The 18,664-nt window shown below is 42.1% G+C and overlaps 1 protein-coding gene across 1 annotated transcript in view; it reads left to right on the top strand.

The window, feature by feature from the left end:
- NKD1 (NKD inhibitor of WNT signaling pathway 1) overlaps positions 1 to 18,664 on the top strand; it is an 85,100-nt gene that overhangs the window by 59,708 nt on the left and 6,728 nt on the right. Inside the window, exons 5-6 of the mRNA XM_039352421.1 lie at positions 6,529 to 6,635; positions 14,515 to 14,610. Of these exons, the coding sequence (XP_039208355.1) occupies positions 6,529 to 6,635; positions 14,515 to 14,610 (203 nt within the window). The remainder of the gene's footprint in view (positions 1 to 6,528; positions 6,636 to 14,514; positions 14,611 to 18,664) is intronic.

Genomic DNA, 18,664 nt, shown 5'->3' with positions numbered 1-18,664 from the left:
ATGCCGTCTGATCTCCATCCAAAAGGTATTCTGAAGCTTGGAAAAGTGAACATCAAAGTAGGTTTGGGTGAAGATGGTCAAGTATGGCATTTAATCTAGCTGCTGCTGTTGATGAAACGTTACCAGCCTGGCCACTAATTAGAAAGAGAAATGATTGTCTGCTATATAAATTCATCAAGTATTTAGTGCAAAGAATTAAATTAGGTGCCCGAGCTAGTATTGAAGTGATATAATTGCTAACTAATAGCAGTTTAGAGCTGCCATATGGTTTGGCGATATCTGTCAATTTTCTTTTCCAGTGCGTGTTTGAAGGGGGGGGGGAGAAAGATATTTAGGGGTTCTAAAGTTAAAAAGTGGGCTACTTTGGTTGAATTAATGATCAATGCAAACGTTATTAATTCTTTATGTCTTCTCGGTATGATCCCCTTGTCTTCTTCTGACTGTCCAGTCAAATAAATTATTCAATTGAGAAAGGTGAGGGTCAGAGATTGGACGGTTGGGATCAGCTAATAGAATGCTCAAAGAGAGAGAGAGAGAGATACTCCATGTATTGGTTGAAATGTAACGTGCTATCAGCTATGCAGAACTTGTGGGAGATGGTAGCCATATCTGTCTGGGTAGCACAGAGATTAGTAAAAAAATGCAGTCTTGTAGAGGCATAATGCTTAATTGTGATTGGTTCTCCATAGTTCAACATTGGCAGTGTTCCCCTAGCACACCAAGCCATAGTTTGCTTAATTAACTGTAGATACCTTCAGTGGTGGGATCAAATACGTGAACAAATGGTTCTCTGTGTGGGTACTGCTTCTGGAAGTCCATTCTGGGCCTGGGCAACAAAAAATTGGCTACCGGTTCTACTGAAGTGGTGCAAACTGGCTGAATCCTACCACTGGATTCCTTATACAAAACCATTCACAGTTGGGTTTATACAACATGGGTTTAGACCAGGGGTAGGCCACCTTGGCTCTTTTATAACTCGTGGACTTCAACTCCCAGAATTCCTGAGCCAGCCTGGCTCAGCTTGGAAACTTCTCCCTTTCCCCGCAGCATGGCTGGCTCAGGAATTCTGGGAGTTGAAGTCCACCAGTCATAAAAGAGCCAAGGTTGCCTACCCCTGTTTTAGGATGTTTCGAGGGGAGAAAAAATCTAGCTTCCTCAACTTCCTATATGCCCAATAAATCCCAAGGGTCACTTCTCTCCAAAGAATAAAAATAATGAGATCTTCACTTTTAAGGAGACATCTTATCCTTGGGAAATGATTGGATATTTTTTCCCCTTCCTTGGAGAAATTGAAGCAAACAGTCCCTACAGCTGGAGAATTTCAGTAGACTGTTTGTGCCCAGGTGTAACACGACTAGTCCACATAAAGCTGATTTGTCAAGCTGGCTGTATTTTGCAATATGCCACCAGAGTAATAGACTGGAAGAATATTTTTTTTTCTCAGTCTCTCCTGAGAATTCAGCTCCACTGAATTGATGTAGCCGTCAACTAACGACCGAAATTCCCATCGTTAAAAAGACGGTTGTGAAATGGCCTCCGCCTGATCTTATGACCTTTTTTTAAAATCTTGGTTCTTAAGTGAATCACTGCAGTTGCTGAGTGAATCGTGGAGATTCATTTAGTGGATCTGTCTCCCCCCCCCCATTGATTTGGTTATCAGAAGCTGGCTGGGAAGATGGCAAATGATGGTCACATGACCAAGGGATGCCGCAACCGCCCTAAATCCATGCCAGTTGCCAAGGGCCTGAATGTTGATCACACCATCGGGAGGGGAAGATGCTGCAATGGTCATAAGTATGAGGATATTTTTTCAGAAGTGGTTGGCCATTGCCTCCTTCATAATGCTGAGAGAGAGGGACTGGCCCGAGGTCACCCAACTGTCTGGGTTTAAGGTTGGACTAGAACTCATTTCTAGCTAAGTGACCTTGGGCCAGTCCCTCCCTCTCAGCTCTAAGAAGGAGGCAATAGCCAACCACTTCTGAAAAAATGTTCTCCTTAACGACCAGTGATCTCTAATAAAATGGTTACAAGGCGAGAAATTCTATTCTATTCTATTCTATTCTATTCTATTCTATTCTATTCTATTCTATTCTTAATTCTATCATTCTTCTATTCTTAATTCTATCATTATTCTATTCTATTCTTAATTCTATTATTCTATTCTATTCTTAATTCTATCATTCTTCTATTCTTAATTCTATCATTCTATTCTATTCTATTCTATTCTATTCTATTCTATTCTATTCTATTCTATTCTATTCCACTCCACTCCACTCCACTCCACTCCACTCCACTCCACTCCATCATTATTCTGTCTATACCACACCACACCATACCATACCATACTATCTATAATCCTGAACGTAACATTCTACAAAGGCTGGTGTTGTTATGACTTTGGGCACAACTCAATAGTACAAAATGCAGATTGACAATACAATCATGGAACCATCTCTCTGTAGACACCATTTTTGTGGGGCCTAGTTCTCTAATAACAAATAGATGTTATTAATTAAGCGACCTCAGCAACAGATAATCTGGAAGTATTCTTGTACCAATTAGTCTCTTTAATGCAAGAGTCCTGTTTCACCGTGTTTGAAATGTAATATTTCTCAGCCTTGTTCCCTTTGTTGCATTTCCAGTTTTGGATAGAAAAGGAACATTGTGTTGCGGCGTTGGAGGCACACACTTCCTAATTAGCAACAGAGAAAAGAGAGCCTGCGAAGAAGCAAATGAGATGTATTTTCAAAGATGTAATCCTCGTTCAATTGAAAATGAGAACCAAAAGCCTTAGTTTTAGATAATATGATAGTTTCATTTTATTCTCCCCTCCCCCCCGCTTTTCTGGACTGAGTAAAAACTGTCCAGTAATTGAGTTTGCTTATTCCAGTTTTGGTAAATTCAGAAAATGCCCCCATTCCCCCCCCCCAAACAGGCTTCTTAAGCAGGAATTTAATAGATAGACCTAACCCCCAAATTAAATGTCTCAAGCAAGCTGGTATTTATTTGTTTTCCAAAATTTTCCTTTGAAAAAAGAAAAATACTTGGTGGAATAAGCTCATTCATCTGCAGAGTTTTCTCATCTTCAAACTTTACTTCAGGCAACTAAAAGGCAGCTCCAGAATCTGATGGTAGATAGAGTGGACCTCCTTCTCCTCACTTTCCTTGCCTCCACTAAAGTTCTGGTGGTATAACTTCAGAGGGTGGTTAACCAAATGGTTGTAAGTGGAGGACTACCTGTTACCAAGTCCTCGACTTACAACGGTCCATTTAACGACCATTCGAACATCTTTACGGCACTGGGAAAAAATGACCTAGACTCTTTTTCACACTTACGACCGTTGCAACATCCGCGCAGTCACGTGATCAAAATTCAGACGCTCGGCAACTGACTTGTACTTATGACAGTTGGCAGTGTCCCGGGGCATCACATGATCCCCTTTTTGTGATCTTCTGAGAAGCAGAGTCAACAGAGAAGTGTGACTTAACTGTGTGACTTAACGTAACGACTGCAGTGTTTCATTTAACAACTGTGGCAAGCCAGGTCATAAGATGGGGCAAAGCTCACTTAACTAATGTCTCACCTAACCACAGAAATGCTGAGTTCAATGGTGGTTGTAAATTGAGGACTAGCTGTGCCACCATCCTTTTAGAGAAGGGTGATTGGGTTTGATGCTACCTGGGGAGGGAGCACGCCTGATTTGCTATCTGGGGAGGTGTGATGACTAACATCTGTCCTGGATGCTTCTGAGCTCTGCCATTCAGTTCTCTGGTTTTTCTAGACAGGAAGACCGTCTTATAGTTAATAATAAGAAACTGGCATACCATTGAGGTTAACAAGAAAGTCTTCCTTGCCAATGTTGAGAGACAGGACCCAGGAAATGTCAACAACTGTCAAATCTGGTCTTTCCCAGACACTGCCTCCACTGGCAAGTACCAAACTCCTGTCAAAATTAAAGGCAGAGTTTCCAACGTATTTTATAATACAACTTTAAGGTCAAAGCAGAGAAGGAACATGAAAGCAGCTGGGTCTTTTTTTTTTTTCCCAAGCTCAGACTGCTGCTTCAGGAACTAACGCTGTCTCTGCAACGATGTGCCATACATGTCGAGTAAATAACCATGCAGGCATGTGCACATGGACACACACAGGGTAGAAATGAATTCCAAAGAGTGAAAAAAGGACACCATTGCCCAAGTTGATCTAGAAAGAGTTGTTTTGAGGGCGTCTTGAAAATGTTTTCAAGCAACACTTGCAAAGGATTTTACTCAGGACTTGGGACATATTGAAAGTAACTTAATTTAATACTGTGGAGTGCCTGGTGTTCTGTGGACTTGATGGTTTGCTTGCAGAGGTTTTATTTACCTGCTAGCCAGGTAATATCAAACTATTCTCCAAAGCACCTGAAGGCAGGACAAGAAGCAATGGATGGAAACTAATCAAGGAGAGAAGCAACCTATAGAAGTAAGGAGAAATTTCCTGACAGTGAGAACAATTAATCAGTGGAACAACCTGCCTCCAGAAGTGGTGAATGCTCCAACACTGGAAGTTTTTAAGAAGAGACTGGACAGCCATTTGTCTGAAATGGTATAGGGTTTCCTGCCTGAGCAGGGGGTTGGACTAGAAGACCTCCAAGATCCCTTCCAGCTCTATTCTATCCTAACATCAGTGCTTGATGATGATGATCAGTACAGCACTGATGATGTTACATAGTTGGGTAATGAAATGTCTGCAAGCGAACCACAAAGCTCAGAGAGCACCAAGGAGCCCACAGTTCAATTCTGACCTAGACATTCCCTTCTATTGGTTCATCTAATCCATAGTTATTCCCATAGGTATCAAAATGATGCCATTTTTTCCCAATTGCAGACCTGAGGTGTTTGGTCTCCCGAATGCATTTGTGTTCATTGTGTGCATATGCCTGGGGGGGAAAAGAAAATATTTTTCCAGAAGTGATCTTGCCCACGGATCTGTTTTGAACTGCTCTTGAGTTGACAATTAGGATCCTTGACGATCTCCCCTTTTATTTAAGATAGCAATCTCGCCTAGACAAATGTAATATTGTTGGCAAGGTTTTGGGTGGAAGATCACATGGCACCGAGCTGAACTCTTTGCATTTTGCCTTGTGGATTTTCTTGGGTTGTTGCGCTGCCATTCTTAACTCTTCCCGGCCATTGTTTGCATTTTTCTTTATAGATGCTTTCAGGGCATTGCTTTTCAGTTGTGTGCGTGTGTGAGAGAGACATGTGAGCAGATCCCTTTAATTGTCCTGTGCTGCTTCATATGCATAGAAACAGATCGCTGAAGGGCATATAGCCTAAAAGCACTTAAATGTTCTGTATTTCAGTTAAACACGTGTTAAAACAAAATTTGTTTGCCTCAAGCCAAAAATGCTATCCTTTGATATTTTCCCCCCTATCCTATTTACTCCAAAGACTGAGCAGTTTGACTGATGCAGTGATCTTTCATCCTAGGCAGCCTGTTTATTTATGTATGTATGTGTTTATTTAAAAGATTCATATAGCTGTCCATCTTAAGTTATCTGGGCTGCTTTTGAAGGGGGCTTTAAAGAAATATATCTATATTCCACAAATGGTGATGCCTTTTTTCATTTATGGAAAAGCTGTATCTGTAGTTGTGACCAGCCTAGAAAATTGATAAAGATGCCAGGGAATTTGTAGAAGGCTGGCACACTTGACAAATCAGCCATCAAGGGACACATAGACTTAACAACATACTGGAGGCTAGGGGACTGGAGGCTAAAACATACAATGAGATCTGTAGCACATCAGCTGATTAAGCATGAAACCCCAAATAGATTCTATGTCATGTTCAAGAAAGCTCTCTGGGCAGCTATTCTGAATGTTTTGAGGTACAAACAGTTTGCCCTGGAAAATGCATCTCTCAATAGAATTAAACTGGGCTCCATGCTGGGAAAAATGGGCTCTATGTCAGACTTAGAACAAAACTCTAAAAGGTTTGTTTCATGCTTAGGATGCTCAACACATCTCTTTTGCACTCTGACCAAGGTTGAGGTACCGTGTTTCCCCAAAAATAAGATCAGGTCTTATTTTTATTTTTTTGCCTACAAAAGAGGTCTTATTTGGGGGGTATCTTTTATACTCCCCTCCGGCGCTGACAGCCCTGCCCAGTAGGTCCACTTCTTCTGCGGCTGAAGGAGCAGCTTCATTTTGCAACTGCATTCCAGCCTCCATTTTGCAGTCATGCCTTTCCGGAAGGCCCGTGACTGAGAAATGCAGGCTGGCTGCAGAAGACGCTGCAGAAGAAGTGGGCTGGTGAGGAGAGGCCTAGCTGCAAGGTAAGTGGGTGTGGTGTGTGTGGGGCAGATTCACACCCCCACCCCTGTCGTAGCTTGATTTTTAACTGTGTGCCTCGCCCCCAAACTAGGGCTTATTTTCAGGGTAGGGCTTACTTTCGGCGAAACCAGGTATTTTGTGCCTCCCTACAGCTAAACTCAACCCAACATCTAGAGCGTTCTCCTTAACTCTGCCTCTCTCTTTTACTCCCAGTTGCTCTGCCTCCAGAAAAGACAGATGGAGCTTGCAGCGGTGATGAAAAGAAAGCCGAAAAGGAAACTGATGTCCGCACAAATGCCAAGAAGCAGCTAAAATTTGAGGTAAAAGCATGTTGTCCTTTTGTTAGGGCGGCCAGTTGCTCTGAGATCTTCAAAAGATGCCGTTCCCATCCTATTTGACTCCTAATCGGCTCCACATTAGCGGTTTTGCAAATGCAAGCGTCGTTCAAAACAGCGATGCTGGTCTTCTTCCAAACATTTGGGGAGTGTTCTGAGGTCAAGACAGCTCTGGTTTGCACTTGGAACCCTTCCAGGAGAGTTGGAACAACATCAGAACGCTTCCAGAAACGATGAAATAACCCATTTTTGAACTTGAAACGGCATTTGGAGTCTTGAAATGTTTTGTCTTTGAAACATTTCACAAGCCTCTTTCAATGCATGCCCTGTTTTCCTGGAAGATAGAAGACGCTTCAAGAGTTCAGAGAACTGCTAGCTTTCTGCCCTATTTGGGAGCACATAATAAATATTGTGGAGGATTATATTGTGTGTATGTGGTTGCAAAGTGATTGCCTAGATCCGTATCCTGGAAGATTTGGAAAGAATTGGAGGTGACCCAATAATCATGCTTTCTGCCTCCATCTCCTGCTGTACGTACAAGAGGCCACCATGCTAGCAGTTGAATCGTACTTCAAAACTGACAATGAGGCAGCAACTACTAGTACAAGGGAGAGCTTAGTTTGGGTGATGGGCAGACTTCTCCATTGATAGGTTGTTGTATCATCATATCTCAATCTGCTTCTTGAGGGTGGTTGATTGACTTTACTTAATTAGGAGACCCGACCTTTGAAGAACCCAAGTTGATCCATGGGGCAAGCAGAATTTGCTCTCAAAGTTCAAAAACTTTGCAACTCCCAGGAAGATTATTCCAGCTTTTGTTTACAAAAGCATCTTTAGCAACCGAAAGAATAACAGAGCTGAAAGGGAACTTGAGGTCTTTTAGTCCAACCACCTACTCAAGTAGGAGACTCTTACCATGCTGGACAAATCACTCTCCAATCTCTTCTTAAAAACTTCCAGTGTTGGAGCACCTACAACTTCTGGAGGCAAATTGTTCCAGTGATTAATTGTTCTCACTGTCAGGAAATTTCTCCTTAGTTCTAGGTTGGTTCTCTCCTTGATTAGTTTCCATCCATTGCTTCTTGTTCTGCCTTCAGATGCTTTGGAGAAGAGGTTGAATCCCTCTTCTTTGTGGCAACCTCTGAGATATTGGAAGGCTGCTATCATGTCACCCCTCATCCTTCTCTTCATCAAACTAGACATACCCAATTCCTGCAACCGTTCTTTGTATATTTTAGCCTCCAGTCCGCTGATCATCTTTGTTGTGCTTCTCTGCACTCTTTCTAGAGTCTCAATATCTTTATTACTTAAACACTTTAATTATAGTGGGGCATGCGTGTTTATGTGAAGTTTCCCCAGTTATGTCCCATGGAATAATTACAGTTGTGAATTAAGCTCTAGATTCATGCCCAATTGGCTTGCAGCACTGGCTGCCCTTAGCTGATCTGGAAAAGCTAAGCAGGATCAGACTTGATCAGGACTTGACTGAGAAGCTGGAAAAAACAACAAATTGAAAAAAAAACAACACCCTGCATACTCATTCCAGGAAATCACTAGGAATCAAACTTGGTTCAAGGGAAACCTTTTATTTGGAGTGTTCTTGTGTGTGCAGTAGTTCCATGAAGTTCCATGAGCTCATACGAGGAGAACTTTCTCAAGGGCCAACCAAGCACCAGGGATGCCAACTGTGGCAAAATTTAAATATATTACTATACATATTATTCTTACGTCTCATGTATTGGCATTAATGAATCTTCTCTGTTGGCTGTCATTACGCTTCTTTCTCCGAGTTTCTGTTTTCTTATCTTCTTGCCAAAAGTGATCAGTGTGTTGTTGCTGTAAAAGACACAGATAGTGCTGGGAGTAAACAGAGCCAATTACAAGTACCTAAGTGATCTAATTCTCCTCTTTGATATAAATTCAGCTAAGTGGACAGATTAAGAGTCTTCAGAAGTTGGTGGTGATCTTGCCAAAATTGTTCCAGGACTGATAACTGAAGTTGCAAAAGAATAGACTTTCATCTTAACTCCCCCCCCGCCTCCTTGATTGGTCTTTCAAAATAGAATTAGTGAATCAAACAGAGAGACATCTTTGAGAAAACAGGGACTTTTCATGTAGCTTCATTGATATCTAACACAGTCAATGAGGTTTCTATGATTTGAGTGGCTTTAAGATTGCTTTCTTCCTGCTTCCCTCTCCTTCCTTCCTTCCTTCCTTCCTTCCTTCCTTCCTTCCTTCCTTCCTTCCTTCCTTCCATCCATCCATCCATCCTTCCTTCTTCCCTCTTCTTCCTTCCTTCCTTCCATCCTTCCATCCTTCTTCCCTCTCCTTCCTTCCATCCTTCCATCCTTCTTCCCTCTCCTTTCTTCCTTCCTTTCTTCCTTCTTTCCTTTCTTCCTCCCTCTCTCCTTCCCCCCATCCCTCTTATTCACAATTGTGGATAAGAAAGACAAAAAAACTCTGGCTAGTAGACTTGGCAGTACTTGGAGACAACAAAACAGAAGAGAAACAACTGGAGAAAATCCCAAACGATAAACCCTTGCAAATAGAAGTATAATGAATGTGGCAAAAGAAAGCAAAGATAGTGCTAATAATAATAATTGCTGCCTTGGTTCAATCCTGAAACATCTGGAGCACCACTTGAATGTCATCATCTGGCACTGACAAATTCACCAGTCAATTGCAAAAGGCAGCTTTGCTTGCTTGGATCAGCTTCCGTCCTGTAACGTTATCTTTAACACCATCGAAGGTCCTCGGGAAGGACGATAGGCAGATAAAAAGGACAAATCCAGCCTAAACATCTGTCTGACCAACCATAATGATGCACATTGCTGATTTCTATCTCTGGGTTGTCCAAGGAGTCTCCTCCTTTGAGAAGTGTGGAGATAGGTCGCTTGCATTTGAGACCAGAGCTCCTCAGTGGCGCAAGCAGATGGGCTGAGCACACAGTAGAGGCTTTCATTTTATGACAAGGCACCCAGGAGTCTGAAATACCAGTCAAGAGGTCTAAATCGGAGGCCGCGGTAAAGATGCAGAGAATGTTTGTGTAATCTGAACCTCCACTTCCACAACTGTGTAGGGGTCTTTTGGCAGCTTTCAAGCTGGGGCCTGTAACAAGCAGGAGACGGCTGCCTTTGAACTCAGCAGGGGAAGTGGGGGCTTTACCGTTAACTGCTGTAGGGAATTGGTTTCAAGTCAGCAGATCAAGGAGGTATTTCAGGCCTTCCATCCTGCCAGAGCTATTTGGAACTGTTTATTTTCTTTGAGTGCGACCGCTTTTATTTTAATTGCCCCCATGCCTTGCTTGGCTCCCCTTGACTCTGATCAGGAGAGTTCCACAGAAGTAAGGTGAGGAGGGTCCTGTAAAGTCGAGGTGAGGCGTTGGATTGAAGTGGAGTTGGTTGTGCAAACAGTTTTTCCCTCTTTGGAAACACAAGACTGAACTGGAGAGTCCCTCCTTCAGTTCTTACCTTAGCCAGGTTTAAAACATCCGGGCATCCTTTCACGATTCTTTTGTGGCAGTCCTCCAGGTACAGCAGTCCATTTAGTGACCATTCAGAGTTACCACGGCTGAGGACCGTTTTTCACATCCCTATGGTCACGTGATCAAAATCCGGACACTTGGCAACTGACTCATCTTTATGGCGGTTGCCGTGTCCCACAGCCATGCCATCCCCTTTTGCAACTTTTTGACAAACAAAGTCAGTGAGTAAGCCACTTAGCAACCATTTTACTAACTCAACAACGGTAGTGGTTCACTCCTTTACTCGAGCTGGTCCATGTCTTCTTGGATACAAGATTGAGTTTTAGCTCTTCTCAGGCATCCCCAAACTGTGTTCCAAAATGGCGGCCGGGCGTCGCTGTCAAAACCCAAACTAAGAAAATAATTTCCACGATATGTCTCAGACTTCGGCCATTTTTATTTTTTAAATGCAAGTAGCTCTCCAGTGATGACCACAATCAACCCCAACATTTCTGTTGTTAAGCTAGACATTTGTTAAGTGGGTTTTGCCCCATTTTACAACTTTTCCTGCCGCAGTTCTTAACTGAATCTGGCTTCCCAACTGACTTTGCTTGTCAGAAAGCCACAAATGTGGATCACAGGAGCCCGGGATCACTGCGACCGTCAGAAATATGAGTCAGTTGCCAAGCTTCTGAATGTTGGATCATGTGACCCTGGGGATACTGCAACGGTCGTAAGTGGGGAAAATGGTTATAAGTGGTGGGATTCGGCTGGTTCGGACCAGTTCAGCAGAACCGGTAGCTAATTTTTTGTTGCCCAGGCCCAGAACGGACGTCCGGAAGTGGCATCCACACAGAGAACCGGTTGTTCACATATTTGAATCCCGCCACTGGTTATAAGTAAGGTGACCAACCGTCCTCCTTTAGGGAGGACAGTCCTCCTTTTGTGAGTTCTGTCTTCCCTCAAAAAGTGTCCTCCTTCATGTCCTCCTTTTCGATATTTGAAGACTAATCTGAAGGGCTTTTTTTTCCCCTCATAGAACGTTCTGAATGGCGTTCCGGCACCTTTTTTTGATGGTTTTTGTTTTCAGCTTTTGCATGAGCTGTGCTACTCCCCCTATTGGCTTTTGAAAGCCAATAGGAATTGCTGCTGAGCGCGCCAAAACACCCGGCTGGCAAACTTTGCACATGCACATGCAACTCATTGTTGCAATGAGTAAAATGTTTCTTTTATTTACGATATTTTTTTTCTTCAATTTATTTGTGTCCTCCTTTTCATTGTAAAAAAGTTGGTCACTTTTTTCAATGCTGTGGTAAATTTTGAACGCTCATTAAGTGAATTGTTGTAAGTTGAGGACTGCCTGCATGTTTTATTTCATGTCAGGCTCCAGTGACTCAACATCAGGAGAATCTTTGAATGTGTCATTGCCAGAAAGGATGATCAATCAGAAGGCTCAAATTCTTTGGTTTTGCATAAAGTGTTGCTTAAAGAATGTTTTCTTTAACATTCTCAATTTACAGACTTCATACCAAGAGGCCTTAGTTGCATTGCTGGGCCTTAAAACCTTTCAAGGTTTCAGTCTAAATCAATGTGCAGAATTCGATGAGGCAGCTCGGAGGGGGCGTTGTTGTTTGGATTCGGACACTGTGGTGTTTTTCACGGGCCAGAAGTGAGGATGAGCAGGAAGGATACTTAAAATCTGTGGATGAAAAGAGTTTTTTCAATGGATAGATTTGGGGGGGGGGAACCAGTTTGTAGCAACGTTCATGTTTTATGCTGTAAATCTTTTCCGCTTTCTCTTTAGATTAATTAGTTTGTTCTTTCTCAAACTGGAGGGTCTGACTTCCGATTTCTAAGCGGTTTTGCAAGTAGCTTTCTCCTGGGCACTTAAGGAAACTGAAAATATTTCAAACTCTGCAGGAAACTTAGCTGAAGGGAATTAGGTTAAAAAGCTCTATTCAACATCTTCTTTTTGCCCAATCCGAGAACAGCTGACACATCGCCCCTAAATACGACTGCCGTTTTGGAGAGGACAAATGGAAGCTGACACATCTTATTTGAAGTTGTAACATTTAAAAAATAAAATAAATCTATAAGACACTTTCTGGGATTATGGGGTATACAAACCAGAGGTATTGTTCATATGGGCGGCCAATAAAATTTAAAATAAATAAAAACAAATAAGTAAAAATACATGACCTGGTTGGTGGTCTTGACCAGACATTTTAGGAAATGAATATTGCATTAGACCTGGAAGGGAGTAACTTACAATTTGAATGCTGTGTCTCTATCTTGCCTTTATTTTCAATTGGTAAAAATGGGTGTGTTTTTTTCAAAATGGGTCCTAGGCTGGCGCCAAAGGCAGTAAAGACCACCAGACATAAGACATGACATTTTCAGCTTCTTTTATTGGAATACTCCAGCAAAAGGGTCTCGGCAGCTAAAGGAGTCGAGACCCTGAACAATGCACAAATAGAAATTTTATACAGTTATAATTAAGGAAGTTAACACCCTAAGAATCAATCATTGGTTCCTTAACACATGTTTTTTTTGATTGGGTTATTCTATTTTACTCTCCTCCTTCTCCATACATTGCATGTTTATGCTAATAAGCTTTCTTTTCAAAAGGAGTGTGGGTTTTATTATTATAATAAGCTAAAGGTTTACCAGAGTTTATATATCTATGTGCCTTAGCCAGCATCCTTCTAACGTGTCCTTCTAAGTTGTAACTTTCTTGGTGCAGTAGTGTCCCAACATTTGTTACTGGTCTTGTTATAGCTGCAACTTTCTGCCTTGGCAATGTCTTTAACAAACTTTCCTAATTGCAATCTGAGTTCTTCAGGTGTTCGTTGCAAGATGAAGCAAAGATAGCAAGTTCTAACTATGTAAGAACTAGGTATGCTTCCCAGTCAATGCAGATCATTGCATTGTCATTGACAGTTTTGGTGGGCCACTAGATAAGGAAACCACTGCTAGCAGTTTGATCCTGACCAGCTCAAGGTTGACTCAGCCTTCCATCCTTCCGAGGTCGGTAAAATGAGGAGTCAGATTGTTGGGGGGCAATAGGCTGACTCTGTAAACCGCTTAGAGAGGGCTGTAAAGCACTGTGAAGTAGTATATAAGTCTCAGGTGCTATTGTTATCTTTAATATTGCTTAGCGCTGCAAGGAATCACATATCAAAATAACATACTTCTATTTTTATGGTTTATGATGCATTCGCAGACATAATTGTCTTCATCCCAATAATTTATGTGCAGTAGGTCTACCAGGGAGAGGGATTATATTATTTTATTATATTGGTAAGGCCACACTTGGAATACTGCATCCAGTTTTGGTCACCATGATGTAAAACAGATGTTGAGACTCTTGAAAGAGTGCAGAGAAGAGCAACAAAGATAATCAGGGGGCTGGAGGCTAAAGCATATAAGGAATGGTTGCTGGAATTATTGGGCATGTCTAGTTTAATGAAGAAAGGATGAGGGGTGACATGATAGCAGTGTTCCAATATCTCAAGGGTTGCCACAAAGAAGAGGGAGTCAAGCTATTCTCCAAAACACCTGAAGGCAGAACAAGAAGCAAAGGATGGAAACTAACCAAGGAGAGAAGCAGCCTGGAACTAAGAAGAAAATTTCTGACAGTTAGAACAATTAACCAGAGGAACAACCTGCCTCCAGAAGCAGTGAATGCTCCAACACTGGAAGTTTTTAAGAAGACAGCCATTTGTCTGAAAGGGTATAGGGTTTCCTTCCTGAGCAAGGGGTTGGACTAGATGACCTCCAAAGTCCCTTCCAACTTTATTATTATAATATTATTATTATAGTATCTCCCTCTACACAATACAGACAATGGAGCACTGATTATACCTTATATCAAACTGGTGGATGACTTCAGTCACGGGCTCATGCTGATGGTTAAACAAGTGGGAGTGTCTAATTCTATTGGGCTTTGGATTGATCTGTCCACATGTGCCAACAGAACTGACCACACATAAAGGAGGAGACCCACCACCATTTAGTATGTCCACCTCCTCTTCATCTCCATAGGCAGTCCAGAAGGATACCAAAACTGATGGTATCAAAAGTCTCTGAGAGATTAAAGGAAGCAAGGATCATTGTAACCACACCAGTCATGGATTCATCAATAATCATCAACAGGCATGACCATAGCTCTCAGAGTTATGCCTTGAATAGTCTTCAAGGACAGCCCTAATGAAAGAATCTAGATTATCTGTTTCTTGCAGAGCCCTTTGAAGTCACAGCCTAATCACTTTCTCAACTATCTCTGCTAAAAAAGGGATTTTTCCCTTGGAAAAGCATCTTCAAACAAAGCATGTTTTAGATAACAACTAGCCTTTTTGTTTTGGTTAACCATATGCACGTTCATGATTGTGTGTTCCTTAGGAATTGCAGTGTGATGTGTCTGTTGAGGAAGACAACAGGCAAGAATGGACCTTCACCCTCTATGATTTTGACAACAATGGCAGAGTCACCCGTGAGGTAAGCCAAGTTACACATAAAAACTACACACGGTAAAAAAAAATTGGCAAAGAAAATTGAGAAAAAGGCAGGTTCTCCATGGAATAAATCAATATATTTCTAGCTCAGGAGAGCATGAATTTTAGATATTGATTTTCTTTAGGGCCACTGATTCATTTGCTGCAGGTTTTTGAGATAAATCTGTGCAGCGCACTCATCCCTCACAGCAACGTTCTCCAAGCTTGGCAACTTTTAAGATTTATGGATTTCAACTTCCAGAATTCCTCAGCCACAGGTCTTTAAGTTGCCAAGTTTGGAAACCCCTGTTTTATGGAATGTTTTTGAGATTATAGATTTTGGACATTTTTCATAGGAACTACAAGTGTCCCCTGTACCACAGTGTTGTGAGTTCAAAGATCTTTCTCTCTTCAGCTAATCCCAAGTGGGAGACTTCCTGCTCAAATGCATGTCTGCATACCAAGTAGTAATAGTTTGATATCTATCATCATATGGAGGATTCATCTGGAATAGCATTGCATTGGCAATCAGATGGAAGATCTACTTTAGCATTAATTTGATCTGTGAATCAAACTCTCCTCCACAGAACTGATTCATGTTTGTTGAAATCTTTGCCTGAATTTGCAATCCTGAATGAACATTTATTACTATTAACTAATTAATTAATACACATTAACAATATGTATTATGGCTGTATTATCATCTTTATTCCCCTCTCTTATTGGTTTTATGATTATGATGATTATTCTGTTGCTTTGCACGTACACTGAAAGTTTCTACACCAGAGACAAATTCCATGTGTGTCTGATCACACTTGGCCATATAAAGTATTCCGTTTGATTCAATATAAACCCAACTTTTTCACGGTTCTGCTTTTAGAATCCTTGCAGTAGAATTCTTTGCTGGTTTTGTTTTCGCAGTTGGCATTGTTTAATGTCAAGGATTAGCGCTGTCCATGTATGTGTGTGTTTAAGGAACATTTTAAAAGTGTGAATTTGGAAAGCGATAAACATCTGAGACAAATTATTCCTTAAACAGAGTGTCAAGAGCACCCTTTGCAAATATGACATTCTTTCTGGCTCCTCCAGTTGCTATAAGAACCAAGCCAATAAAATAACAAGCGTGGTCTTTGAACATTTTTTTTCCCAGCGGGACCGATAATCGTATTTATCACGAGGAGGGATCTAAGTGCAAAGTGTAAGATTTTGCTGAGGCTTACATGCTTTATAGATTTAGAAGTGACAACACCCGTGTGCCGTAAAAATGCATCAAATTTTCAGGCCAAGCTTTTTGCTCAAGATTTCCAGGTTCTTCCATCAGTCTGGACTTAACCTTGCACTTGAAATAACAAATACACCGCTTATTCCTGGACTTGTTTCTCTTCCACTTTGTCTGTAGGCTATTTCAGTTTTGGTAGTGTGTTATACCGGCAATTCACACAATGACAAGGTGAGAATGCAGAATTCCTGTGGATTCAGCAAGGCGGGAGGGGGGGATGGGAGAGACGGAAATGTCTTCAGCTAGGAAAACAGCGAAGCTTAGCCAAAGTGTGAAGTGTGTTATTTTTGGTGTGGTGAATTAGAGAGCAAAACTGGCATTTCAGAGAGAACGCCCATGGGTTGTTACGGAGGCTGAGTGTTGTTCCTTGTGAATAACTTAGTGGATGCCCTATAGCAGACATGTCAAACACAAGGACCGGGGGCCGGATGCGGCCCACAAAGTGGTTTCATGTGGCCCGTGAAGCCATCCTGGAAACAGTGAGGGAACGGCCCCTGCTGCCTTGGCCCTGGACCAAACCGGCCGGGAGCCAATGTACAATTTTGTGGTGGCCATCTATGCTGAAACAGATTCAGTCTTAGCTCCATTAACACCCCCCCCCCCGTATGGCCTAAGAGGAACAGTGAGGCTCCTCCAATGGACCATGCCTTGACACTTGCCCTGGTCCCACCCCCTTCTGCCAAAGACCCTCAGATCTGTCCCACACTTGCCCAAGCCCCCACAGGCACCCTTGACGCGAACGATGTAGAGCTGGCCATGCCCACCCAGTAGGCCACACCCACTCCATCCGCACCCACCCTGGCCACACCCACCCGGCCCCCTGAGGGCAACCGCAACGCTGATGCGGCCCTCAATGAAATTGAGTTTGACACCGCTGCCCTATAGCTTTAAGGCTTTGCTTGAGGAGGTCTGTGTTAATAGAGCTTCTGAAGAGGTGAAGAGAGATACCACGAGGATGTAAAAGAAAGGAGAAATGAATATAGGAAGAGTATAGACTCATTTCTGCGTCCCCCTCCACTCCCCATATTCAAGATTTTTATTTTTATGGGTTTAAGCAATCAAACGGCTTTGGATAAGAAAGAGAGAGACAATCCAGCTGTTGCGTTTGAAGCCAAGACTGAAGAAATATGTCTCTGGGATAGATGAATGCAGAACGTTGGTGCAAAACTATAATTACATTAGAAGGGAATTCATGTCTATCTGGAATTATTTTTCACTTCAGTTACAAGTCACAGCGTTTTTTGAAACACGGGGAGGCTTTTAATTAGCCCGCCTTATTAAACTTAGAGGTTTTACATCTTAAAAGGCCACTTGCTTTTAAGTGTTAAGTGTCGGGTATTTTTTCAGGGAACTGCACATGGACGGTAACCAGGGTGGTTTGATTAGATGGCTACCAGTTTTTTTTTTTAATTTACCAGGATTTCTTAGAACACTCACAACAAGTGCATTCACATGCAGCATTTAATACAGGGATAACCATTACCCAGGAAGGAGAGCCATGAATTTTTTGCTTGGAGAGGATGGCGTAGACATTGGGCTTTTTTCCCCTTCTTTCTTTTCTTTATAAAATATGTTAAGCCGCCTTTAGGGATTGTGGACTATTTCTGAACCTCGCCTACTTCAAACCCTGCTGCCAATTTTTTGGCAGTTGTGAAGCAAAAGAACCCATCCTGATTTAATGCAGAAGAAACTTGGGGTTATTTATACACGTCTTTCATCGGCAAAGTTGTCTGCAGAGACTTCCTCCCTGTTAAAATTACCTGGATGATGTATGGAGCATGCTTTTCATTGACTTTGCTTATCAGAAGTTTGCAATAGGGCAGTGATGGCAAATCTTTTAGAGACCGAGTGCCCAAACTGCAACCCAAAACCCAGGTGGGCATGGCCCATTGGGTGGGTATGGCCCATTGGGTGGGCATGGCCCATTGGGTGAACGTGGTCCATATGGTGGATGTGGCTGCGGTGGTAATGGCAGACTGGGTGGGACTAAAAAGTTCAATCAATCAATTCCAACTTTGCGAGATCTTTTTTTCCCCGCGAGAAGTTAAAATTGATTGATAGAACCTTTTTTTTTTTGCACACGGCGGTGGAGGCCTAAAGTGAAAAGGTTTTATAAAACCCAGCTGAAGGCCTAGGACTGGGGCGATGGTGCACGTGCCCACAGAGAGGGCTCTGCTTGCCACCTGTGTTACGCGTGCCATAGGTTTGCCACCACGGCAATAAGGAATCATGTGACCCCAGGACGTTGCAACCGTCATATATATATATAGCAGCGGCCAAGGAAGATGCTGTTGTAACTTGAAATGTTCACTAAATGAATGGCTGTAGTCACTAAATGAATGGCTGTAAGTCAAGGATTATCCGAATTTGAAAAGAATGACTTTGAATATGACTGAACTCCTACTTCCATCAAAGCTATGGTGATCTTGACCATGATTTGCTGACTGGCATTAGCTGATCTTGACATGACGCTGAAATATGACCCAGGACTTATCATTGATAGTATCTACCACCTTCTAAACCACAATAGTTGTGTGATCCAAACCAAAAGAAGAGAAGGGGACAATAGACATGTTGTGGGAATCTGTCTATTTGGGAATGGGGGACCAAGCCATCAGGAATACAATTGTGTTGAGAGCTGGTTATCTAGTCTCTCCCTCTGTCAATTAGTTAGATATTCAGCTGATGCAGACTAAGTGAATTAGATCAGGGTGGAATTTTTGGAAAATATTTAACCTAAACTCGCAGATGCCTGATTTTTTGTAATAATAATAATAAT

This window comes from Crotalus tigris, unplaced genomic scaffold (genome assembly GCF_016545835.1).
Source record: "Crotalus tigris isolate CLP2741 ecotype Arizona unplaced genomic scaffold, ASM1654583v1 scf7180000018432.44079421565:4894166, whole genome shotgun sequence".
NCBI lineage: Eukaryota > Metazoa > Chordata > Lepidosauria > Squamata > Viperidae > Crotalus > Crotalus tigris.
Note: the sequence above shows the minus strand (reverse complement) of the source record. Positions and strands in the feature narration are given on the sequence as shown.